Source organism: Callorhinus ursinus, unplaced genomic scaffold (assembly GCF_003265705.2).
Source record: "Callorhinus ursinus isolate GAN/ISIS: 27379988/994484 unplaced genomic scaffold, GSC_fseal_2.0 scaffold59, whole genome shotgun sequence".
NCBI classification, from domain to species: domain Eukaryota; kingdom Metazoa; phylum Chordata; class Mammalia; order Carnivora; family Otariidae; genus Callorhinus; species Callorhinus ursinus.
In genome coordinates, this window is record NW_027397121.1 from 4,958,390 (window position 1) to 4,985,378 (window position 26,989).

Sequence of the window (26,989 nt, forward strand, 5' to 3'; positions counted from 1 at the left end):
ATATCCAGAGGGATTAATAGGTAGGGAGTTGTCTGTGGACCCTGGAGATAGATTCAGTGCCTGTTTTTCTCCACCACTAAGCCAATAAAGATCTTAGCTTTATTTTTCTTTATTTTGACTTCATTCTCAGAATTCTCTTCCAGCTTGGCAGCAGTAATCATTATGGGCAACTCCTTGGTCCTTATTGCTTAAGATTTCAGAAATAGAGCTCCCAGCATCCATCATTTCCCCCTCAAAAGGATCCTAGATCTTGCTTGGATCATGCCTCCACCCCTGTAGGGAGATAGGGTGGATAGGGCCATATGATTGCAACCTTGGCAAATAGTAGAGGGTAATTTCCTGAAGGGAAGTGATGCTGGACAGATGAAGCAGAGTATGAAAGTAGCAATCTTAACCCTGCACTCTTACCAACCTAACAATGAATTGTAGCTTTTTAATTTTATCTATTTTTTAAATGATGTGAATATTTCACGAGTAACAGCTTTTGTTTTATAATTGGTATATTCATGGTTACAAATTTTTCTCAAGTGAAACTATCACAGATTTTAACATGTAATATGGGGTGAGGGGCAGGGGGAGAAGCAGACTCCCACTGAGCAGGGAGCCTAATGCGGGGCTCAATCCTGGAACTCAGGGATCATGACCTGAGCCGAAGGCAGATGCTTAACCGACTGAGCCACCCAGGTATCCCTACTTTGAAATCATTTCCTCTTTAAATCAAGAGCTAAGACGTTTTTATTGTGTTTTATGGTATGCCTAATTTGGGGACCTTTTTTTGGATGTGTTTGGGAAACTAAATATGAAGTTACACATACAAGTATATCAGTTTAATATATTAAATTATGATACAGTTGATGACCGTGTGTACTCCTCCTTGATCATATCCTTGTATTGTAGCTCCACTGTAAAATTTATAGTTACCCTGAATTTGTTCTTTTTTTAATCTTGTTTTAATTACTTTTTTCTCATCTTTGAGATATAATTGACATATAATATTGTGTAAATTTAAAGCGTAAAACATATTTATTTGATACATTTATATTGCAGTATTATTGCCATTATAGCATTAGCTAACATCTGTTCTGTCATATAATTATCATTTCTTCTAGTGGTGGGAACAATTAAGATCTAGTCTCAGGGTACCTGCCTGGCTCAGTCCTAGAGCATGGGAATCTTGATCTCAGGGCCATGAGTTCAAGCCCCATGCTGGGTGCTAGTTGACTTTAAAAAACAAAAAAAGGGTAATTAAATGTTTTAAATTAAAAAAAAAATTTTTTTTAAAACATCTTGTCTCAAGGTGCCTGGGTGACTCAGTTGGTTAAGCTTCCAACTCTTGATTTTGGCTCAGGTCATGATCAGGGTCATGGAATTGAGCCCTGTGTCAGGCTCAGCACAGAGTCTGTTTGAGATTCTCTCCCTCTCCCTCTGCTCCTCGTCACACTCAGGCTTGCTTGCTCTCTCTCTCTCTCTCTCTCTCAAATAATAAATGGATAAATCTTTTAAAAAGAAGAAAGATCTGGTCTCTTAGAAAGTTTAATGTTTGGGGACACCTGGCTGGCTCAGTCAGAGGATCATGCAACTCTTGATCTCGGGGTGATGAGTTCAAATCCCACATTGGCTGTAGATGTTACATAAATAATAAACTTTTTTTTTAAGAAAGTTTAATGTGTGTAATACAGTTTTGTTGTCTGTAATCTCTCTAGTGTGTATTAGATCTTTACTAGTTGCAGTTCTGTATTTCTTTATATTTTAACTATATATTGGCCATTTCGTGTGTCTTTTAAATTTGGTTAAAGTGATGTATATAGTCTGCATCTTGCTATTTTCACTCCATCTTGTTTGTGCAATTCATTCAGGCTGTTTTATTCATGTAATTCATTCATTTTGTTGGATATAATATTTCATTATATCAAAATACCATGACTTATCCATTCTCTTCTTTAAAAAAAAAAAAGATTTTATTTATTTATTTGACAGAGAGAGACACAGTGAGAGAGGGAACACAAGCAGGGGGAGTGGGAGAGGGAGAGGCAGGCTTCCTGTGGAGTAGGGAGCCCGATGAGGGGCTCAATCCCAGGATGCTGGGATCATGACCTGAGCCGAAGGCAGACACTTAATGACTGAGCCACCCAGGCACCCCTGTCCATTCTCTTCTTGATGGACATTTAGTTTCCTGCTTTGGGTTATTACGAACAGTGCTGCTGTAAACATGGTCACATGTGCTTCCTCTAGGGTGCTCATTGCAGTGTGACTCATAATAGCCAAAAAATGGGAACAATCCAAATGTCCATCAGTTGATGAATGGATAAATGAAATGTGGTCTATCCATATAATGGAATATTATTCATAAAAAGTAATGACGTACTGATACATCCCAAAACATAGGTATACCTAGGAAAACATTATGCTATGTGAAAGACGTCAGTCAGAAAAGACCATATATTGAGTGGTTCCACTTACATGAAAGGTCCAGAAAAGTCAGCTTCATAGAGACAGAAAGTAGATTAGTGGTTTCCAGAGTCTAAAGGATAGAATGGTGAGTTACTGCTAATGGGATTGGGTTTTTTTGTCAGAGTGATGAAAATTTTCTAAATTTAGATTGTGGTGAGATTGTACAACTCTGTGAATATACTAAAACCACTGAATTATATGCTTTAGATTGGTGAACTTATGGCATGTGAATTATATCTCCCTAAAGAAGTTAAAAATAATTTCTGGGACAGTGTTTTTCAGACCAACCCACTGGTAGGTTATAAACCAATTTAGTGGGTTTAGTAATAGACTTTGTAAAAAGAAAAAGGTAGGGTGGAGTGGGAAGTTCATGTAGCTAATGTTAATATATAAATTCATGAAATGTATAAGTGAAAACTCACAAGTAGCATATTCTCTATGGCAATTATGAATATATAGTATTTGCTCACAAAAGACAGTAAATTTTTGTTTGGCACTTTGGTTTTACTATTTATTTGGGTGATTAGAGATTGGGGTAAAGGATGGTTAGGAATGAGGATTATACCAGAAATGGAATCTGAATTGAAAAGATCCTTAGAAATAAGGGGGAACACCCTGACTAATACGGTTTTTATCATTTGTCTGTTCTTACTCTTTGTGTCAAGTCTGGCTTGGAAATATGAGAGGAGCAAAACTGTCAAACTTTTCCACTACTTTCTGCCTTCCTCACAGATTTTTGCCTTGGCTTCATTCTGTACCCTAGCCAAGTATATTCCTATTTCTAACAGTACTGCTGTTTGGATCAGGTTATCTCTTTTGAAATCATACTGCTATTAAAATTTGATCCATTATCCATTTCAGTTAATATGAGATTTTATAGATGTACTGGGTTAAATTTTATATGCTTTGAGAGCTTTAAAGTGCTGACATAATTTTTTTCTTCTGCACACGAATAGCAGCATTTGAGACCTGAAGTGTAGGTATGAGGAATTTAAAAGCATAGACTGTAACTATTTTAGAACTCCCCTTTTTTGTTCTGGGAGGAATGGGTTTTAGTTCCTAATATTAATAAGCTGAAATTTCTTTCTGTAGTATTACTCTTTATTCTTAACACCCATCATCAATGAAAGTTACAGTGATTCTGAATTCTTTAATCATATCACCATATTGTCCTCATTATCTAATAGTAATTGTTTAATCAAAATTTTTCTTTTGTTTTTGTCTTTTTATGACAGAGACTTTTTTCAGTTGTCTTGATACTCCATGATGGACATCATTTACAAAAGTATGGCATTAGTAAAACATGGGTAGTTTGAGAAAGCCAAGATGATACAGGATCAGAAGGAAACGTAAAACTATTAACTAGTATCCTTAAGGGAAAAGACAATGCATCATTGAAACTATGCAGGAGTCTGTGAAAGAGGAACATTCAGGAGCAAAAATGGGGTGCCTGGCTGGCTCAACTGGTAGAAATAGGATTCTTGATCTCAGGGTTGTGAGTTAAAGCCCCATGTTGGGCATAGAGTTTATTTTTTAAAAAAAGTGTAGGACATTAAAAATATGGTAGAAATGTAATAGACAACATAAGTTAGATAAATCTAGAAAGTAGAACAACAAAATCTAGGAGATAGAAAATGTAAGAAAATTAATGTGGTGAGTCAGAGGGTCCAGCGTCTGAGAAAACATGTTCCAGAGAGAATAGACGAAATGAAGAGGATTAAATTTACATTGAAATACAGGAAATTTTCTCAGAACTAAATGAATCTCTGTCTTGCAAGTAATTACACAGAAAGTACTTAGCAAGCTGGTGTTTTTAAAAGCCATTCAGGAAATTTCAGAACATGGGGATTAAAGAGAAACGCCTTAAAAAACACAAAACACCAAGGGAGGAAAACAAGTCCTGTTTGGAGACCCAAGAAATCAGAAGGCACTGGTTGGACTTGTCGGCTCCACCACTGAAAGCTAGAAGGCAACAGCATTTATTTTATACCCAGACCAGCAGTCAAGGGTGAGGATAAAATAATGAGAGAGATCTTAAACTTACCTCCCATGCACTCATTCTCCAGAAGTTCCTGATAAATGTGCACTATGAAATGAAGGAGTAAATCGAGAGAGGAAGACTGTGGCACTGAAGGGACAGGACATCACCGCAGAGAGATGACTGACTATTAAGACGTTATATATTTGAAATTAATACTTAAATGCAAATTTAGTATATTTTTAAAATGACGTTTAAAAGTTAAAAAATAGGATTCCCCCCCCCACCAGTCTTAGGTAATCTTTCCCTGTTGTTTTTAGAGTAAGAGGAGAGCTTCTTCTGTCCCAACACGTCAGGGTAGAGACTTGTATTTCACATTGTGACTTGCAATTCATAACTCTTGAACCGGGAATTCTACTTATAACTAAAATACTCTTCACAAATATTTGCTTCCAAGAATGTCCAAATCTTTTAAAAATAATTTTTTAACATTATGAATCCCATGATATTTGTAGAATTCTGATATTTCAGCGTTTTTATGTCTGGTTTTCCTACTTATATTTCACTGCTTTTCAAGTTTTACAATTGTAGTTCTCATGGTCAAATTGTAATTTTATTTTTTGTAATTTTAATTGTAAAAGGCACAAGCTTGAAATTAGAGAATCTGTTTTAGAAATTCATCTTAATCTTAAATTTAGGAATGTTCATTCGGACTCATTATTTCTACCTAGGAAATTGGGCCAGTTAGTTCTTTACTAAATAAGTTTTCCAAAGACCTATTTTCACTAAAAATGAACACATTGAATCGTGTAGTTGATAGCGACTTTTGTATTCCTGGAAGACAAAAAAGTACTAAGAATTGAGGCAGGTTGGAAAGTTCACCAAAAATCTAAATCTGAATCATTAGTTATGCTTGCCAAGGTATTTCTTATGTCTCAATAGCCCATATAACTGGTTTTGCTATTAAAATTTTTTTCTGTTAAATTGTATCTTTTGAAAAACAATCTGATGAAACAGAATGATGAAAAGGTAAAATATTGGAAAAATAGGGATGAAAATTCCTTTTCCTGCAACTACTGAAAGGAATGTTGTATATCCTGCTTATTTTGCTTAAAACTATAATTTATAAAGCAGGCAACTAATAGGTGTCAGACCTGAATACAAATCCAAGTCTTACTGCCTCTGAACTTCGTAGTGCACAGAAATTTTGATACAACTAATTGATGGCATGTAGAGAAAGGAATTAGTAAAATATTTTTATTCATTATAAAGTGAGAAACCCATTTTTACCTATCAAATAAGCTAAGTTTCCCAAAGCTGTTAGCCCATATATGGCAGGAAATGTAACTCAGTTACAACCTCTTTAGAAAAGTCATACTTACATAATAATTCTAAAAGTTGTTCATGGCCACAGACTGGAAGGAAATAGTTTAAAATACTAATTTGTTCAGAATAGAAGTGTTTTAAAACAAAATGATTATTTTCCAAATTCTCTATATTTAACATGTTGTTTTTACAAATAGGGAGACTGTTTCTATCCTTACCTGGTGGTTTAACTTCAGGGAAATAATTCTGAATGCAGAATAAAGATTATCCAAAAATACTCATCAGCTTTGTTTTTAGTGGTAAAAAATTAGAAACAAGTTAAATGTCCATCTGAGCAGAAAGTGCCAAAGTAAGTGGTGGTACATCTAAGGAAAATATGTAAGATTTAAGAGATTGCATAGGAGGGGGCGCCTGGGTGGCTCAGTCGTTAAGCGTCTGCCTTCGGCTCAGGTCATGATTCCGGGGTCCTGGGATCAAGCCCCGCATTGGGCTCCCTGTTCCGCGGGAAGCCTGCCTCTCCCTCTCCCACTCCCGCTGCTTCTGTTCCCTCTCTCGCTGTCTCTCTCTGTCAAATAAATAAATAAAATCTTTAAAGAGAGAGAGAGAGAGAGATTGCATAGGAATGAGGAGAAAACTTTAAAATATAATAGGAAAAGCAGGATACCAATTTGTTTATATAGTATGTGATTACAAATACATATTTTCATAAAAATATAGGAAAATACTGAAAGAAAATATAATAGTTTTATCAGCAATTTTGTTTGGATATTGAGTTTCAAGTAATTTTTTCCCTTTTGTACTTTTATGTATTTCCCAGATTTTATTTAATCATGTACTGATTTTTATTTAGTTAGTATTATTTTCCTGGGGCATCTGCGTGGTTGGTTAAGTGTCCAACTCTTGGTTTCAGCTTAGGTGTTGATCTGAGGGTTGTGAGATCCAGCCCTGCGTCAGGCTCCATACAGAGTCTGCTTGAGATTCTCTCTCCCTCTCCCTCTGCCCCTCTCGTGCGCACTCGCTCTCTCCCACTCTCTCTCAAATCTTTTTTTAAAAAAATACTTTCCTAACATAAAGTGATAGCTAATATTTTCTTAGGCTACTTTATATGTTAAGTGGGGAGACATTTTGATAATGACATTTTCTGAATGTCCTATTCTCTCCATATGGAATGAACATGTTTGTATTATTTCTTAGATCTGAAACTCAGCACCGAGGCTCTGCTCCCCACTCTGAAAGTGATCTACCAGAGCAGGAAGAGGAGATTCTGGGGTCTGATGATGATGAGCAGGAAGATCCCAATGATTATTGTAAAGGTAAAGCTTTGATAAGGAGATACCAAGTAAGACATGATTCATGTATATGCAGTATCTCACTTAAATATTTGGTCTGTGAGTGTAAGCTGTTTTGATGTTTTCTGCTTTTTGCATCCTTTACTTGAAGTATAAGAAATAGTATTTCCTCTCACTTCAATTTAATTTAGTAAACCTTGGTTTTATATTAATCTGTTTTTACCCTTTTTTCTCCTTAAAAATGATAGTGCATATTTACCGTAGAAAATTTCAGAAATACGTTAAACAGAAAGAAAATAAAAGCCGTCTGTAACACTGTATCATCCAGAAGTAACCAATGATATTTGGTATATAGACTTTTCAGAAAACCTTTCATTACTTGTTTCTCATAGTGATGATTGCTAAGATAAGTTAAACTGGAATTATAGATACTTAAAATATTAATAGCAAGTGATACCAGAATGTATCTTACAATCTGGGAGAACCTGGTTTGTATTATTCTCAGCAAGCAAAGATGTAAAAATACCTTGATTCCTGCCACTGTTGGCAGCCTTTTCAGGCTTTCCTTGTTTTTGTTTTGTTGGGTTGTGTTTTAGGAAAACAAACTATTTTCTTTTCTTTCTTTTTTTAAGTTAAATAAATGTAATTCATTTATCTCCCTCATAAAAATACATCCTGAGACTACAACTATAAATAGATTTTATTTATAAACATTTATATGTTTAGATAAATCTATTAGATTATTGAGGGGCAAGAATATTGTGATACATAACCTTATTTTTGTTTTGAGAATGACTTATTTTGGGATGCCTGATGGCTCAGTCGCATCTGCCTTCAGCTCAGGGTTCTGCATCAGGCTCCTTGCTCAGCGGGAGCCTGCTTCTTCCTCTGCCACTCCCGCTGCTTGTGCATGCTCGCTCGCTCTCTCTCTCTCTCTCTCTCTCTCTCTCACACACACACACACACACAAATAAATAAAATCTTAAAAAAAAAAGACTTAATTTTTTTAAGTAACTTGGTTGTTCAACAAAACATCACTTTCTTACTCTAAATCATTCTTATTCTCTAAGATTTTTTTTAAGATTTACTTATTTTTAAAAATGAAGATTTATTTAGAGAGAGAGAACACAAGCATACACGCACGCAGGGGGTGGGGCAGGGGCAGAGGGAGAAAGACTCTATAGTGGACTTGCTGCTGAGCGCAGAGCCCAACCCAGGGCTCTATCTCACAACCCCGAGATCGTGACTGAGCCGAAATCAAGAATTGGATGCTTAACCAACTGAGCCACCCAGGGGCCCCTAAGATTTTTTTCATAACATGAGTTCAGTAATACTCTGTGGCTTACTTAAAATTTTTTTCTGTTCAATTGATTATGTAGAAAAAACCATTTTTATTTGATAAACTATGTATAGATGTTGCAAAATGGAATGTGAGATATCTTTTCTTACTACTTAAGTGACTGTTTCCTTCCTTTTGTTTCTTTCAGGAGGTTATCATCTTGTGAAAATCGGAGATCTATTCAATGGAAGATATCATGTGATCCGAAAGTTGGGCTGGGGACACTTTTCAACAGTGTGGTTATCATGGGATATTCAGTAAGTTGTAGTGGTCCTGCAAAAGAATTAGTTAGGCAATGCCTAAAGGTTTTCATCTGATTTTCCAGAGATGATCTAGCCTTCAGTCTAGCTCTAGACCAATTTCTTGATCAGAATTTTGTTGTTGATAATCTTTATGTTTTTGAGCAAATTTGTCTTTCCTCTGGGGAAGAAGCGCCTTAGAGACAAAAGATTGATTAAATTAGTATCCATAAGGCACTTGGAACTCGGAAATTCAAAACATTACAAATATTCAATGGAAGTATGGTATGTAAATTTATAGGGTGTTTTTGTGTTTTTTTTTATTGGAGTAAAGTTTTAGATGATGTCTTATAGCAACCTATGTGAAATTATTTTCTTGTAGTTTGTTTTGGTAAGAGATTTGCTCAACCATACAGTCTAAAATTTTTCCTACGTAAAAATCACAGGTAATTAAAATGGGATGTTTACCTACAGATGTACTGTCTGTGTTTGATGAGACAGTAATTGAGATCTGTGCACTTTGTTTTTTTTCAGTTTGGTTTCACCCCAAGTATTTCTTCTGGCCTCTTCTAAACTTTTAACCTTTTAGCTTTTGACATGCAGATATACAGGACACTTCTGGTTTGATAAGGTTTTCCCCCCGTATTTATTACCATTTCATGGTTTTACTTGGATTCAGAGAGGCATTCAGAAGGTAGACTTTAACTTGGAGAAAATGTGTGCTGACTGAGATTACCTGAGAACAGATTTTCTTCCTCCTATAAATGAAATCTGTCCAGTTAGTACGGTTAACAGGTACACATGATTGCATAGAAATAGCCTTTGTTTAAGTACAGGGAAACATGGAATCAGTACTTGTACTTTTGTCACTGCCTCCCAGTTATGGCTAAATTTTACCTTCCTAAAGTGAGGATAGGGCATTAGTCTTAACTGCCTGTGTTTGTTTCTTAGGGGAAAGAAGTTTGTGGCAATGAAAGTAGTTAAAAGTGCTGAACATTATACTGAAACAGCACTAGATGAAATCCGGTTGCTGAAATCAGTGAGTATTAATTAGATAATATGTGTGAACAGCAAAACATCATAAAGTTTTACTGAATTAAGACATACCAAATGTAGACTCTTTAGCATGACTAATTTTTATTGTAAAGTTCCAGTATCCTTAAAGAGATAGAGGAAGATGACAGTATTTTTTTTTTTAAAAAGATTTTATGTATGTATTTGTCAGAGAGAGCACAAAGCAGGGGGAGGGGCAGGTAGGGGGAGAAGCAGGCTCCCTGCTGAGCAAGGAGCCCGATGTGGGACTTGATCCCAGGACCCTGGGATCATGACCTGAGCTGAAGGCGGATGCTTAACTGAGCCACCCAGGCGCCCTAGAAGATGACAATATTTATAAATTCTGTGCTTATGGTAGGGGAAGTGGTGGATTCCCATCATAAACACTAAAAAAAACTTTCAAATAAAATATTTATCGAGCATGTTTTATGTACCAGATAGCACAAAAAATGTTTTACTTTCCTACTATGGTTAAAAGTAAAGTTGTCTGACAATAGCCAAAATATCCAGATGTCCATCAACAGTTGAATGGATAAAGAAAATGTGAGATAGATACATAAATAGCTAGCTGTAATGGAATATTACACAGCCATCAAGAAGAATGAAATCTTGCCATTTGCAGTGACATGGGTGGAACTAAAGGATATTATGCTAAGAATAAATCAGAGAAGGACAAGTACCATATGATTTTAAGAAACAAAACAGATGAACATAGGGGAAAGGAAGGAAAAATCAAATAAGATAAAAACAGAGAGGGTGACAAACCATAAGAGGAAACCAACTGAGGGCTGCTGGAGGGGAGTTGGGCATTAAGCAGGGCACTTGATGTAATGAGCACTGGGTTTTATATGCAACTGATGAATCACTAAACTCTACTTCTGAAACTAATAAAAAAAGTAAACTTGTGTGAATAAGTATATAACATCTATTTTATGCTTTAAAATATTATAAAAATATATAACATAAAATAAACGCTGTTTAATTCCTTTTTTATATCTTAAAACTTAAATTTTAGAAAAACTTTTTGTTTTGTTAAAAATTAGGAAGTTATGGTAGGAGGAGCTTAAACTTAGAGTAAGAAAACGTGGGCTTTAAGACCAGCCTTAGTCCAGTGTATCCTCCAGCTCATCACTCCATTTCTTCTGAGCCCTTGAGTTTTCATTTGTTAGACCAGGAGAGCTCTAAGAAAGTAATTTTCAGAGTGCCAGTCGGACAAGATAGGAGCCTGTGCCAAAAGTTAAATCAATACTGCTTGCTTCCTTCGTTGAGAAGGTTCTTTACGGGGGGAATAAAAAAGTTTAGCTGAGTAAACAGTGTGATGAATATTGGTTCAGTGGTTGTTTTGCATCCTGTAAAAGCTCCTTAATTCCTCATGGTCTGGTAACCAGCAATTAATTTGAGAGTGACACTTTTAGTAGAAAAATGATTGAATTAGAGCAATAGTCTTTGTCAGTTGTATTTCCTTTTGTGCACTGTTTATTTCTTTGCCTATTTGAACTATTAAAATTTTAGTATGTTTTTCTCATAGATGTGTGTGAGCTCTTTCTTGGGAGTAATTAATCCTTTGTTACATATGCTGTAGGTTTTCCCTCCCCCACTATTTGGCTTATTTCCACACTTTGCCTGTTGCTAAATACTGTCTCTTTCCCACTGTAGGTTCGTAATTCAGACCCTAATGATCCAAATAGAGAAATGGTCGTTCAACTACTAGATGACTTTAAAATATCAGGAGTTAATGGAACACGTATCCTTTTAAGAACTGTTTGAAAATCATGAAATAACCTTATCTCCAAGAGAGGAAACCAGATTTATATAAATAGCATTTGGCTCTTTTCTCAAGGCAAAGTATAATGAAACTACTTTGGGTTATTGTTAACTTCTGAACACAGATGTGAATAGTGTTTATATGTTGTGACTTGTCAGGGGATTGCTTTGGATTGCTTTAGGCATTTTTCCCTTTTCAGGCAAATTAAACCAAAGTCAAAAGAAAACCTTTTTTTTTTTTTTTGATTAGCCTTGTATTAGTAAAGGTTCTGTGATTTTTATCAATTAGCACAGAAATTTTAATGGAAGTAATTTTTCATGATAAACACTGGATAAAGAAAAATTTAACACATTGTATTATCTACCAGCCTTGAACATTGAAGAGGCTGTGCATATAGGTTATGCTTAGAATCTAAACAGATGTGATTGTGTTCTATTAAGATGAACAAACTGACTTGTTTAATGTTTTTATCTGGATTTTTAGAATTTCTAGAGTTGAAAGGAACCTTACCTGATTTTTTTCATAAGTTAATGTCAAAGTGACATGTGGTGAACTGATTAAGAGGTTGTTGCAACAGCCTTGCTTATGAAGGCTTATCAGACTTTTCAGAATAAAAGATGAAGTAAAATCTCACTTGGATTGGAGAGTCTAAAACTACCTGTTCATAAACTATTTAAAAATGTAAAAGGAAAGACATTTCATCTCTCATTCTACTTTTCCTGCATATTCAGCATCTCTTAACACATTGTTAATTGCCAACTATCTCTTTTTAAGGAGGTGGGCTACGTATGGTTCTGGCATCATGTGGACTATGGTAAGAGACTTGAATGGAGAAGTGAGAGAGAACAGGTGATAATGTGAAAAGTTTTTATCTGTCATTCTGAATTTAGTTGTGAGTTATTTCCTTGGAGAAGTACAAATCACATATCCCTGATGTCAGAAGAAAACTGCAAGAATCATCCATTTTAAAAGAGTCTTGTGACTGTTGTGATCACTTTGTAGGTGGCTTACTCTGTGTGTATATAATAAGGCTAACCAAGATGTAAAAACATACATAGGATGCCATTAGATTCTGTTTCCCTGTTTGATCTTGTAATGTATGTCATGCCAACTCTCTGCTAATTTGGGAAAGTTACAAATAAAACTAGAAATATTCTAAATAATCTCCTCAGTAATGCTTGAGTACCATTATTTGACTCCAATGAAGAAGGGTGTTTTTGTTTTTTTTTAATCTTAGTGGGTTTGAATTTCAAGTTCCAAGGTATTTTCCACATATTACCAAGCGGTTTCTCTGTAGTTTTATCCACTGAGTTCCTCTTTGCCCTAAGCCCATTTCTCTCTGCTCTTCCTCCTGCTTGTCTCCCAACTGTCTGGGCTACTGCATTATTTGCTGCTACTAGAGATTGAAAAGGATAAAAGAGCACTGAGTTAAGGGTTAATGGGTTATGCTGTTCTCTTCTCACAACATAAGCATGTCTGCATGGAACCATAGATCTGTATTTTTCTTTGTATCTGAGCATCTCCAGGGGACTGTCCTTCTCATACTGAAGTATAAGGGGCCCTGAACTAGAAAGTTGTATAGACTTCAGTATAGTTGGTTCGTTCTACTTCTATAGGTGGTAAGGGGCGAGGAGTGATTAAAGAGGGACCGCTGTTTTATATATACTATTGACATTAGCCAGTGAGTATCCTTTTCGGCCGTCTTTGTGACCTACTATGTCTTTAGGATACTTCTTATTTCTAGTATGTATTTTGCCTCTTTTCCTAGCTCCTCTTACTCATAATGTGCTCTAAATGTGACCCTTATTAGTGCAGCCCTTTGTGTTTTTTCTTTACACCAGCTCCCCAAGAAAATTTTTTCATGTATCCTTTTATCCAATTCTTTTTGTTTCTTAGGCTGCTAAATGTTTGGTCATTTTTATATCACTGCTTACAGATTAAAATACCATTGTCAAATTGCAGTGCTTCTCTCAACAAATCAAAGAATGAAACTAGGAACATAATAGAGTAACTTAAAAATTCTGTTTTCTGGGTTGTTGGGTTTTTTTTTTTTTTTTTAAGCAATCTGCATTTTAAAAATCCTGTTTTGGTATATTTCACATATACAAAAGTAGAATAGTTGAGTGAATCTCCACAGACCCATTACACATTTTAGGATCTTGTTTGATCTTGTTTTGTGTCTACCTCCTGCTAATTTTGTGGGCAACCTTAGATATATTATTTCACCCATAATTCTTTCAGATTGTATCTCCAAAAGACAAGGACTTTAAAATATAACCTCAATACAATTACCATACCTAAAAAAATTGGGACCGGTTTTTAGTCATCCAGTATCTAATCTGATAGTGTTTCAGTCTCCAAATGTCGCATACTTCTTTTTCTTTTCAGTTTGTTTCATTCTTATTTGGGTGTTTTATAGATATATAGATATATATTTTTTCTGTGTCTCTACTTTTTAATATATGGACTATAGCTGTAACTGCTTAATTTCCTTGTCTGCTAATTCTGACATCTATGTCACTTCTGGTTTAGTTTTGAATGATTGAATTCTAATTTTCAACTATGTTTTCTTGCATCTTTCCTGCCTGTAATCTTTGATAGATACATTGTGATTTCTCATTTGGCTGCTGGATATTTTGTATTCCCATAAATCTTGAGTTTTGTTCTGGGATGCAGGTATATCACATGGAAACAGTTTGATCCTTTTCAGATTTTACATTTATGATTTATTAGATAGATCCAGGGCAATGTTCAGTTGAGGACTAATTGTTGCCTGTACCGACATAAGACCTTCCTGAATAATCTACCCAGACACCCATGACTATGAATTTTTCTAGTCTTTATGTTTTTTTAATTGAGATAAATTAGAACATTGCATTAGTTTTGGGTGTACACATATAAATGATTTGAAAAATGTGTGTATTGCAAATGGTTACCACAGTAAGTTAACATCCATCACCACTCATAGTTAACAGGTTTTCTTCTTGTGATGCGAACTTTTAAGATCTACTTTCTGAGCAGCTATCAAATATACAGTATAGTATTGTTAACTGTAGTCACCATTCTGTACATTATATCCCCAAGACTTACTCATCTCAAACTAGAAGTTTATGCACACACACATCTTTATCCATTCTTCCATCAGTGGACTGTGTCTTGGCTATTGTACATGATTCTGTAATGCACATGGGGATGCTGGTAACTTAATGAATTTGGGGTAACAATTTCATTTCTTTCAGATAAATACTTAGAAGTAGAATTGCTGGATTATATGGTAGTTCTATTTTTAATCTTTTGAGGAAAGTTTGATACTATTTTCCACAGTTTTCTGCACCAACTTATGTTCCCACCAACAGCACACAAGGATTCCCTTTTCTCCACAGCCTCACCAACACTTGTTATCTCTTGTCTTTTTGATAGTAACCATTCTAACAGGTGTGAGGTGATATTTTGTTGTGGTTTTGGTTTCTGTTACCCTGATGATTAGTGATGTTGAGCACCTTTTCATGTCCCTGTTGGCCATCAGTATGTCTTCGGAAAAATGTCTATTTACATCCTCTGCTCATTTTTTAATAAAATTTTTTTCTATTGAGTTGTGAAAATTCCTTATATATTAACCCCTTATCAGATACGTAGTTTGCAGATACTTTCTCCTATTCAGTACATTGCCTTTTCATTTTGTTAATGGTTTCTTTTGGTGTGCAGAAGAGTTTTAGTTTGATTTAGTCCTATTTGTTCATTTCCACTTTTGTTGCTTTTGCTTTCTTCTGGTGTCAGATCCAAAACATCATTGCCAAGACCAGTGCCAAGGAGCTTACTGTCTATTGCCTATGTTTTTGTCTAGGAGTTTTATGGTTTCAGGTCTTAACACTCAAGTCTCCATTTTGAGTTGATTTTTGTATTTGGTGTAAGATAGTGGTTAAGTTTCATTCTTTTGCATGTGGCTGACTAGCTTTCCCAGCACCATTTATTGAAGAGACTTGTTCTTTCCCCAGTGTATATTTATGGCTGCTTTGCCATAAACAAATTGACTATATGATAGGTTTATTTCTGGTCCACGACTATGACTTTGAATTTGTCTAGCCTTTTTGATGAGAACAGACATTGTTGGAGCCCTTTGGGAATGCTGGCCACTGTTCCCTCTAATCCCCTCAGATGATATTTTCCCCCTGCCTCCTTGTATTTCCTTGTATACTTACGTTGATTAGTACTCTGCTAAATTCTTGAGGGGATCCCTTTGCAGATCTCCAAGATTCTCTTTTTCTGTAGCTGCCTTGGTCTCCCAGGACTCTTAACTCCTCTTAAACTCAAGGAATCTGGAAAGTCTCAAGGCAGTAACATGGGGCAATCATAGGATTCACCTCATTTGTTTCTCTTTTCTCAAGGATCACTGCCTTTATTGCCTGATGTCAGGGTCAATAAATCTGTTGTTTTATGTATTTTGTCTGCTTTTGTTTTTGTCATTTTAAGCAAGAGGGTAAATGCATGACCTGTTAACTCCATCTTGACAGAAGCAGAAGTTCCTAGGTACGTTTAACTTTGAGAAATTGCCAGCCAGTTTTCCAAAGTGGTTGTACCATTTTACACTTCTGTTAGCAAATATGAGAGTTCTAATTGCTCCATATCCTCGCCTACATTTGGTCATGTTAGTCTTTTTATTTTAGTCTGGTGAATTTGAAATGCTATCTTATTAAAATTTTGATTGTGTTTCCCTGAGGTAGTATGTCCCTTTAATCTTCTTTAATTTAGAACACTGCCTTCCTTTAATGGCATTGACTTTTTTTTTTTATTAAGAATCCAGAGCAGATATTTTGTCTCTTAATTTAGATTTGTCTAATGGTTTCCTGAAAATTAAATCCAGGTTAATTATTTTTGTCAAGTATACTACATGGATGATGTTCTCTTCTTCTCAGTGTATTACATCAGAGGGTACCTGACATCAGTATGTGCTTTATCATTAGTGGATAATAAGTTGGATCACTGGGTTAAGGCACAGTCTTCCAGATTTCCCTGTTTAGAAGTACCTTTTTCCTTTCATAATTAATAAGCAGTCTGGGGAGATACTGTGACATTGAGACTTTATTCCCAACAATCTAACACAGGAGTTACAGTGTTGTGTTGATTCTTACTTGAATCCATTATTACTATAGTAATTATAAAATGGTGATTTTTTTTTTATTTCTGTCTGTCTTTGTATATCTATTACTTGACTTTTTCTTTAAAAAGGATATTTCCAGGGGCACCTGGCTGGCTCAGTCTCAGGGTCATGATTCTGAGTCCCATGTTGTGTGTAGAGATTACTTAAATTAAGATTAAAATCTTAAAAAAATTAAAAGATTTTCCTATCCACACGCATACTTTTTAAAGTATCTGGACTCATTCAGTTTTTATTTTTTATAAGTTAATTCATAACTTCACTTTTAAAAATGTTTTCAACTTGGCCAGTGACGTCCTCTCCAAACTGTTCCTCTTGATATGTTCCATTACTGTTCACACAGCAAGGTTTCCAGGTTCACCTGGAATTTGGCCATTTCTTCAAGGTGTCCAGGTTTTCCTTTAGTGGAGAATCTTATTTAAAGGAAAAGTGTAGGGGCGCCTGGGTGGCTCAGTCGTTAAGTGTCTGCCTTCGGCTCAGGTCGTGATCCCAGGGTCCTGGGATTGAGCCCCGCATCGGGCCTCCCTGCTCCGTGGGAAGCCTGATTCTCCCTCTCCCACTCCCCCTGCTGTGTTCCCTCTCTCACTGTGTTTCTGTCAAATAAATAAAATCTTAAAAAAAAAAAAATAAAGGAAGAGTCTAGGGGCGCCTCGGTGACTCAGTCATTAAGCGTCTGCTTTCAGCTCAGGTCATGATCCCAGGGTCCTGGATGGAGCCTCACATCGGGCTCCCTGCTCAGCAGGAAGCCTGCTTCTCCCTCTCCCACTCCCCCTGCTTGTGTTCCCTCTCTTACTGTGTTTCTTTCTGTCAAATAAATAAAATCTTTAAAAAAAATAATAAAGGAAAAGTCTGGGCACTAGGTCATTATTACATATGTATATCTCAACTTTCCCCTTATGTAGTAATTTCTGGAGGTGCAAGGTAGCAACATACTGCAAAAATCCCACCCGTGCCCTGCACGCTCCTAGGCTCAAGAGTTATTCCTGCTTATGGTGACTGGGATGTTGATACAGAAAGAGAACACACGGTGGCACTAGAATCAAGATTAGTTTTGTAAACTACAGAGCATAAAGCAAGTCAGTTTCCTATTTTTAAAAAACGTTGGCCTTCACATTTTTTTAGGTTACGTTTTGGTACATTATCTCCTGTAGTTAAAGCAGAAGTTTTTTCTTCCTGCTTTGAGACCATGAGAGTAAGAGTTGGTACCCTGAGCATTAGTTTTGCATCAGGGAGAAGTAATCAGCAACTTAAGGCTAGTGCTTTCACTAATTGAATGTGCAGGTTTCACTTTTCTTTTACTACTGGTGTTTTAATGTGCATAGTTTTATCAGTAAACCAGCACCCCCGAATTTTCCATTTCTTGGATGTTTTCAGTAACTTAAACATTCTTTCACCTTTGGAATTCAGAATATTGACAGCTAGTTATTTTTTTAGTCATACTCTATAACTTTTCATACTGAAAGAATAATACAGTAAATTTCATTGGGGTAGAACATTTTATCTTGCCTCTTCTCTTGTGCCTCCTTTTTCCTTCCTTAACAAACTCCTAGATATCTGCATGGTGTTTGAAGTTTTGGGGCATCATCTGCTCAAGTGGATCATCAAGTCCAATTATCAAGGGCTTCCACTGCCTTGTGTCAAAAAAATTATCCAGCAAGTATGTATCCTAATATTGTCTATGTGGTGATTGTTTTATATTCTTAAAGTGTCAGGGGTTTCCTATATCAAACAATTTTTTTTTTTAAACTAGGGATTTTTTTAATTGCTAAAATTAGGTGTTTTATTCAGCCCCTAGTGTTTGTTCTGTCTTTAAGTGTTTTAGCAATAACCATTTTTCCCAGATTCATCTCCTGTAATAATTATTAGAGGGGAAGATGTGTTCAGTGACTGGTGTTGGAAATTTGGAGCCCTTATCTGGAAGTTCTGGTTACAGATATTGATTATTAATAGAGAATTGCTATGTCAAATTATTACTGTCTCTTTATAGAACATTATTCAAGGGTATTTTCTAATATTCTAAATAGCTTTCAATACAGTAAAGTTTACTCTCAGGAAAATATACTTCAAAGGGCAAATAATTTGGATAATGTGTTTTAGTGGAAAGAGCTCTAAACTGGGAATCAGGAGACCTCAGTTCTTTATCAACAAGGAAATTTGAATTAAGAGATACTAAATCTCTTTGATCACCTATATTTCAACATTTAAAGAGCATATTGACTTTTATTCTCGGCCTTTATGTTCTTCATTAAATATCTCCAAATACAATTAGCTTTTTAATTTTTTATTATAGGTAAACTCTTGCCTTTGCTCATAGTTTACGAGTAATCTTTCTGGGGAAGTTTCTTTGGGCCTTATCAAGAATGCTTTATTCTCTGTTGAAAACTACCATATTGTTTTTATATTTTTATTTTGTAAAATGTTGTATTGTGATTTTTTCCTTCTCCAGAAAGACTTGTATTCTGTGTTTGCAAGTCTACCACTCTATTCCCATCCAGGTGTTACAGGGTCTGGATTATTTACACACCAAGTGCCGTATCATCCACACTGACATTAAACCAGAAAACATCTTGTTGTCAGTGAACGAGCAGTATATCCGAAGACTGGCTGCAGAAGCAACAGAGTGGCAGCGATCTGGAGCTCCTCCACCTTCTGGATCTGCAGGTATGTTTTCTCTGAGGACTTTGGTCTCATTAGAAGTTACGAGAAGTTCCAGGGTGGCTCGGTTGGTTAAGTGTCCAACTCTTGATTTCAGCTCAGGTCATGATCTCAGGGTCCTGGGATCAAGCCCTGTATTGGGCTCCCTGCTCTCTCTCTCAGATAAATAAATAAATCTTTAAAAAAAAAAACAAAAAAACCTGAGAAGTTCCTATTTTTATTCTATTACCAGGCAGTTAAGTAAAGCATACTCATTTAATGATAAGATACAGTAAGTACTTGTGTGTAAGAAATAGTCTCAGGCTTCAAGACTTTTTTACAAATCTTCAGAATTGCTCTCCTGTAGAAAGAAGTCTAGAAATTGTGTCTTCTGGGTACAGATGTTTTGTATACTATAAAAGCTGATTCATGTTCTTGTTTTAAAATATTTTCTCTTGTGATTCAATAGCCATTTTTGATGTGTTTACCTCTTACCATGATCATACGTACATGCTTGCTTATAGATCAGTGTGATCTGTGCAGGGGCAAGATAACTTACTATTAAGAACTTGAGTTTAAGCACTGGGGTGGACAGAGCTGGTTTGAATCCTGGCTTCATCATTGGCTGGGTGTTTTTGAGCAAGTGTCTTGACTTCGTTTTCCCTCATGCAGGAGTTCTTGGGGGATTAGTTCCATGTTAAAGCAGTTAATAGGTTGCCACACAGTATTATGTGCTACAGATGATGGCTATGATTATGATGATTTTTTTTGCCATTTGGGGTATAGATTTTAATTTTAGTAGTTTTATTATATTTGAGGAATTTTTTTTTTTGAGGGACTTTCTTGATCCTCAAGTTGAAATGTCAATTATCATAGGCTTCCTTTAAAAAGGAAGACTAAAGAAGGGGGGGCTAATGAGAAGTTGTTTAATGGGCATAGAGTTTCATTTTTCCAAAGTGAAAACATTCTAGAAATATTACACAACAATGTGAATATAATTAACACTGTTGAACTGTACACTTAAGAATGGTTCAGAGGGAAATTTCACCTTGTGTGGCTTTTACCACAATTAAAAAAAATTTTTTTTACGGAAGATTCTACCTCCCGCCTAATCTATGCTATGCTATGATACAAATTACTGTATAACTCTTAATGCCATGCTCCTTTTAAAACTGACCAGTGCCAAGGGGAAGAATTAAGAGATGGGGGTTCTTGGTGGGGATGAGGGTTGTTGCCTGTCATTTTCTATTTTAAGCATACATCGGAATGAGATTTTTGCAGCATTAATAGTGGAAACCAGAAATGGGGACTTTGGCTCCTTGCATATATGGATTTTATCTGGAGAAGAATTTAGTTTATTTACATTTATTTTATGTTTGCCAACTTTTATATGCATTATTCTTTTTTAAAAGATGATACTTTTACCAAAGTTGCTTTTAAAAACAGTTTTCTCTATAACATAAACTTATACGGCTGCTGAATGCCAGGGTTCTTACTTGGTTTTCTTTTCTTTTCAGTCAGTACTGCACCCCAGCCTAAACCAGTAAGTATAAGGTGTTTCTATGTTTAATTCTGATCTATGGGCAATGAGCAGGGATTCTTCTGTTAGGGATCACAGTTTGTGTAGAGTTTGAAAACCAAAGAAAAAAATATTCCTGCGCTTCTATATTTTCTCCTACAAATGCCCATGCATCTTTAACAAGTTTGTACCGGTGAGGCTTCTATAAACTTGAGTGTGTCTGAGAGTACAGCAGCCCCACAGATGGCTCAGAGGACCAAAATTTATTGTTTGTTTCTATTTGGTTTCATAAGAGTATCCACATTGTTTAAGTTAATGAGAAACTTAAGTGCTATGTTAGGAAAAGAGTGAAATTTAATTAGGAAATATTAAAGTTAACAGTTATCTCCAACTGGGGGTAATGGATTAGCCACCTGAAGGCTTTATCTGTTTGTAATCTCCGCCCAGGCTGACAAAATGTCAAAGAATAAGAAGAAGAAATTGAAGAAGAAGCAGAAGCGCCAGGCAGAATTACTAGAGAAGCGAATGCAGGAAATTGAGGAAATGGAGAAAGAGTCGGGCCCTGGGCAAAAAAGACCAAACAAGCAAGAAGAATCAGAGAGTCCTGTTGAAAGACCCTTGAAAGAGAACCCACCTAATAAAATGACCCAAGAAAAACTTGGTATAAATAGAGCATACACAAAAATTTACTTTAACATTAATTTATCATTGTTCTATAATATAGTGGTTTCGTGCATACAACACATCTCTGGGGGTGTCCTTATACAGTAAGAGTACAGAACCTTCATAAATGTCAGGCAGGTAATAGTCAAATGTAATTTCTGACTTTTCTATGGAAATGCAACATAGACTTCATTTTGCACTTGAGTAAGGATAAGGAGATCTTTATCCTTCCATAAATAGGTGTTAGATGTTCAATCATGTTTTTATGTCACCCTGTATAAGTTCTAGAAAACGTTTTTAATCTTGTGGAGAAGTTTTTTTGTTCTCTCACTCATACACATACACATACATCCTTTTTGTCTGTTTGTTCCTTAGAAGAGTCAAGTACCATTGACCAGGATCAAACACTTATGGAACGTGGTGTAGAGGGTGGTGCAGCAGAAATTAATTGCAATGGAGTAATTGAAATCGTTAATTATACTGAAAACAGTAATAAAGAAACATTGAGGCTTAAAGAGGATCTACATAATGCTAATGACTGTGATGTCCAAAATTTGAAGCAGGAACCTAGTTTCCTAAGCTCCCAGAATGGAGACAGCAGCACATCTCAGGAAACAGACTCTTGTACACCTGTAACCTCTGAGGTGTCAGATACCATGATGTGCCAGGCTTCACCAAACGTAGACCAGTCATTCAGTGAACAGGACATCAGCCAACTTCAAGAAAGCATTCGGGCAGAGATACCCTGTGAAGATGAGCAAGAGCAAGTACAAAATGGACCATTGGACAACAAAGGTACTTAAACAGACATACTTCCCCCAGTACTCCTTCCCTGAATAGCATATTCATGAATTTCTAGTCCAAATCTACCATTGTTTTTATAAATAAAGCTTCGTAGCAGGTTCCCAAGTTACCTTCAATGTGTAAATTTTTAGCTAGTTTCTTGAATTGTATTGGTCATGTAGTGGTGCACAGCATTTCACTTGCTCTGAAGGCAGAAGTAGGTTTTATTGTGTAAGCTGAAGGTATTGCTGTATTCTTTTTTTTTTTTTTTTTTTTGGTACTCTTTTATCTTACAAAATTTAGTGAAGTTTGCCAGTCGGAGGCCTGGGTATATTGCTTCAGAGAGTTTTATTAACCTTTGGGTATTTCTGTGTTCACTAAACAGCCTTATTAATGATACCCTTTGTCTATAGGGAAATCCACTGCTGGAAATTTTCTTGTTAATCCCCTTGAGCCAAAAAATGCAGAAAAGCTCCAAGTGAAGATTGCTGATCTTGGAAATGCCTGTTGGGTGGTAAGTTAAACTTAGCTTAGTGCTGTGTTTTGAAGTCACTAGGAATGAATGAAAAGTTGAACTTTAATTGTGCTAAGGAAGAAAACATCTGCAGGTCTGTACCTAGATTGCCGGTTAACATCTTTGAATATTTTTTCACTTTTTTCTTAATCTTCTATTATAGAAAAGTTCAAATATACTTAGAAAAGTAGAGAGAGTTGTATAATAAAACAGCCCCCACTCCCACTCCAGGTACCTATCACCCAGATTCAGGAATGTTAACTCCTGGCCAGTCTTGTTTTATCTGTGTCCTAATTCACTTTCGTACTCAGTGATGCTTATGTTCATACTTTCCTGTTATTTTCAAAATTGGTATCTAACTTATTAATTGTAAACTTTTAACTCATTTAACATATTTTGGACACTTCTTTGTCAACCAGAAAGTTTTATCAAATTCAGTTGGCTATATAGTATTCCCTAATGTACTTAGTTTTTACACATTTTTGATAGCTCTTTGTGATGAGCATCTTGGCTCATGAATCTTTGTGTGGTTGTCCTTAGGATGTGACCTAAACATAGAATTCCTAAGTCAAAAGTTGGGGTGCTTTTTTAAAATGGATTTTTGATGTGTAGTGTCTGTTAATACTGTTGCTTATTACCTAGCTAAGAATTTGGGGGAGGGCATTATTTTTAATGGACACCTCAAAAATCTACAGTAGAATGATTTGCACATAAATGACACTACTCAGAGTCATATACTTTGTAAACAGGAATGTTGAAGATTGCTGAAGCCAAAACTATGCGTTAATGAAACTCCACTTTAATGGGTTTTACGTTTATTTTTATACTTCGAATTCTCTATTCCATATGGCATCCTGTACCTAATGGTTTATACCTTAGAAGGATCTCACTTCTAGGATATTGTGATAACCTTTTAGGAAAAAAAAAAATGAAGTCAGAGCTTAGCACTGACTGGTAGGAATGGGGAAAAACTTTTCAAGTAATTAGAATTACTCTAATTACTTGTAGTAATTAGAGTAGTAATTAGTAATTATTCTAATTACTCTAATTACCATACCGTGGTCTGGTCTAGGCCAGCCGGTCTTCACCTGGATGACTGCAGTGACCTACTCAACTCTCTCCCTTCAGCTGCCCATGCCCCCTACAGACTGTTGTCAACACAGCTATCAGAGTGATCCTTTTAAAAATGTGAGTCGCAGTGACTTCCCTCAAAATAAATGCCAAAGTCTTTACCATGTCCCACACACCACCAAGGAAATAGTGTCCTTCTGCCTGGAATTCTCTTCCCAAGATAATGTGTACAACTCACTCATTTTCTTCAAGTTCCTATTCAGCTGTCATCAGGGAGATCTTCCCCTGAACACCTAACATAATTAATGAGCAAACCACCACTCTCTAAACCCATGCACCTTTATTATATTCATTCATGTATTGTCTCTTTCTTCTTCTCCCCCCTGTTTTTTTTTCTCCATAGCACTTATCACAGTCTGATACTGTATAGTTGTTTGCTTACTATCCCTCAATGTATGTCCCATCACAACAGATTTTTTTGTTCACTGCTGTATCTACAGTACTTAGAACAGAACCTGGTACCTAGGAGGTGCTCAATAAATACTTAAGTAAATGAATTGTGAGAAACTCATTGGCTCTGTCACAGATACCACATGGTACAAACATCAAATGCTTCAAGCTTCTGGGCCTTTGTGTTTAGAACACCTTCCTCCATTATTTTCTTACCCAGTTGGCACACTTCTTTATTCTGCTACAATTTTTCATGTCACTTTTACTACCACAATTACTCTCTCTTTTTTTGTCTGCATGTCTCTTTTTTTATTTTATTTTATTTTATTTTATTAAAAGATTTTATTTATTTATTTGACAGAGGGAAAGAGAGCACAAGTAGGCAGATAGGCAGGCAGTGGGAGAGGGAGAAGCAGGCTCCCCGTTGAGTACAGAGCCCGATGCAGGGCTTGATCCCAGGACTCTGGGATCATGACCTGAGCCGAAGGCAGACGCCCAGCTGGCCGAGCCACCCAGGGGCCCCTCTTCTCTTTTTAAAAAATGTGCCATATGCTAAAATGACTTTACCTTCTTTTCATTCATTCACTCCTTCAGCAAACATTGGCACATGCTCTGACCTTGGTACTAGGACACAGTGTGAACTAGACATCGGCGTCTTGTCCTGCTGGATCCTAGTCATGACTAAATGTCACATCTTACTGATCTCTGCAGCAGAACAGCATCTGGCATTCAGTAATAAAATTGTATAGGATTTTCAGATTGCTTGATTTTTTTGAAGTATTATATTCTTGTCAGTTATGCATGTATATAGTTTATGTTGATTCAGATATCTGTCCCCTCCCTTTGCCAATTTTTTTACTCCCCACACATCAGTATTTACCTTCATATTGCTAATAAATAACTTGGCTATACTGCTCCCAATTTTTTTTTCCCAATTTTAGGCATTTTACTACAGGATTTACGTACCATCACTGCATCCATCCCCCATGTTCCCAATTTAATATGATTTTGGCTACTTAATCATTCCGTGTTTGCATTATTGGGACCCAGTGCTATCTTAAGCATAAATTGTACTGATTCTTTTTCTGTTTCTGCCTAACACTATGTTTCATTTGCTTAGTCATCTTTGTACTATTTATTAATTAATTCAACCCCACGCTTTCACCCAGTGGTATAAATACGTATACTTTAATGCATACAGCTACCTTGAGTACTCTTTCAACTTCTTCCCGAAGAGCTCTGTCTGGAACCTGGAATCTTCTAACCTGCGTTCACCTGTTGGATTGCCCCGGAGGCCTGTGGCGTTACCACCATTCAGATTTCCTTTCACCATCATCCTGGAGATTATGTTTACTCTCTCTTTATATTCCCTACTTTCTGTCTCTTTGATTTTCTTTCTTGGTTTACTGTAAAATGATTGTTTTCTTTGTGGTTTTTGTTTTGTTTTGGAGTATATACAATTTGTAGTAGCTTCCTAAGAAGGGGTGTGTGAGACTGGGAGGGGGGCACCTTGCGTCTGCTAATGTCTCTGTCCTACTTTCACACTCAGTTGGCTGCATGCAAAGTTTTAGGTTGAAAACAATTTTCCTTCAGAATGTTTGTCATTGCTCTATTATCTTCTAGTTCCCTGACTTGTTGCTGCTAAAGACCATTGCCATTCTGATTCTTGATCCCTTGTATGCAGCCTTTTCCCTTGTGAAAGTCTCTAGGATCATTATTTCACAGTGCTATGCCTCACTTGGGTTTGTTTTTTATCCATTAGATTAAGGACTTGGTGTGCACTTTTTTTTTTTTAAGTTTATTTATTTATTTAAGCAGTCTCTACACCCAACATGTGGCTTGAACTCACAACCACAAGATCAAGAGTCAAGCTCTTGCAACTGAACCAGCCAGGCACCCCTGGTGTGCACTTTTAATTTTGAAACTCTAGTTCTTTGGTTTTGACTTTTTCTTTGTTCTTTGGTTGGTTGGCTGGTTGGTTGGTTGGTTGGTTGGTTGGTTTTATTTCCTTTCTGTCCTCTAGCTCTGAAGTCTCATTATTCAAATGTTAGACCTCCTGTGCACATATTATCTTAACCTCTTTCCTATTTTCTGTCATTTTCTTTTTGCTTTATTTTCTGGGCTATTTCTTGACTAGTTATTATAAGCTTTATTTTTTCTCATTTCTCTCATTACATTTTTACTTATCAAGAGTTCTTTGGTTCTCTGATTATCTCTCAGAGGATATAATTTACTATCTCATTTTTGACATTTTTTCTTCCTATGTGTTGTCAGTTGCCTTCTTCTGCAGGAAAACAGGGGGTTCAACATGCAGTTACATAGTCACTTAACTTTCCTGTTTTCAGAATTGTACTCTCCCCTCAATCATGTGGCGCATCCTTCAGAGATCCTATTTTACCCACTCCAGAGAAAACCTCCAAATGCTCTGTCTGACCAGGGAAGAAGCTGTTAGATTGCATCATGCCCTGTGTTCTGGAGCCCTGTTTCTTTAAAAGATGTTGTTGTTGTAAGATTTATTTAATTGTTTTAAGATTTTATTTATTTATTTTAGAGAGCACACGAGAGAGCACAAGGTGGGGGGGCGATGGATAAGCAGACTGCCCGCTGACCTGGGGCTCGATCTCAGGGTTGTGAGATTGTGACCTGAGTCAAAACCAAGTCAGATGCTTAACTGATTGAGCCACCCAGGCATGCCATCTTTAAAAGATGTTTAAAGCAGTGTTTCTGGGTTAAATCCCACCCTCACTTGCAGTGATACCC

The 26,989-nt window shown here is 36.2% G+C and overlaps 1 protein-coding gene across 1 annotated transcript in view; it reads left to right on the forward strand.

The window, feature by feature from the left end:
* Positions 1–26,989, forward strand: part of SRPK1 (SRSF protein kinase 1) — a 79,979-nt gene that overhangs the window by 36,994 nt on the left and 15,996 nt on the right. Inside the window, 10 exon segments of the mRNA XM_025862360.2 lie at positions 6,950–7,068; positions 8,532–8,640; positions 9,574–9,661; positions 11,332–11,419; positions 18,146–18,252; positions 19,091–19,256; positions 20,747–20,772; positions 21,196–21,409; positions 21,787–22,206; positions 22,608–22,708. Coding sequence (XP_025718145.1) covers positions 6,950–7,068; positions 8,532–8,640; positions 9,574–9,661; positions 11,332–11,419; positions 18,146–18,252; positions 19,091–19,256; positions 20,747–20,772; positions 21,196–21,409; positions 21,787–22,206; positions 22,608–22,708 — 1,438 coding nt within the window.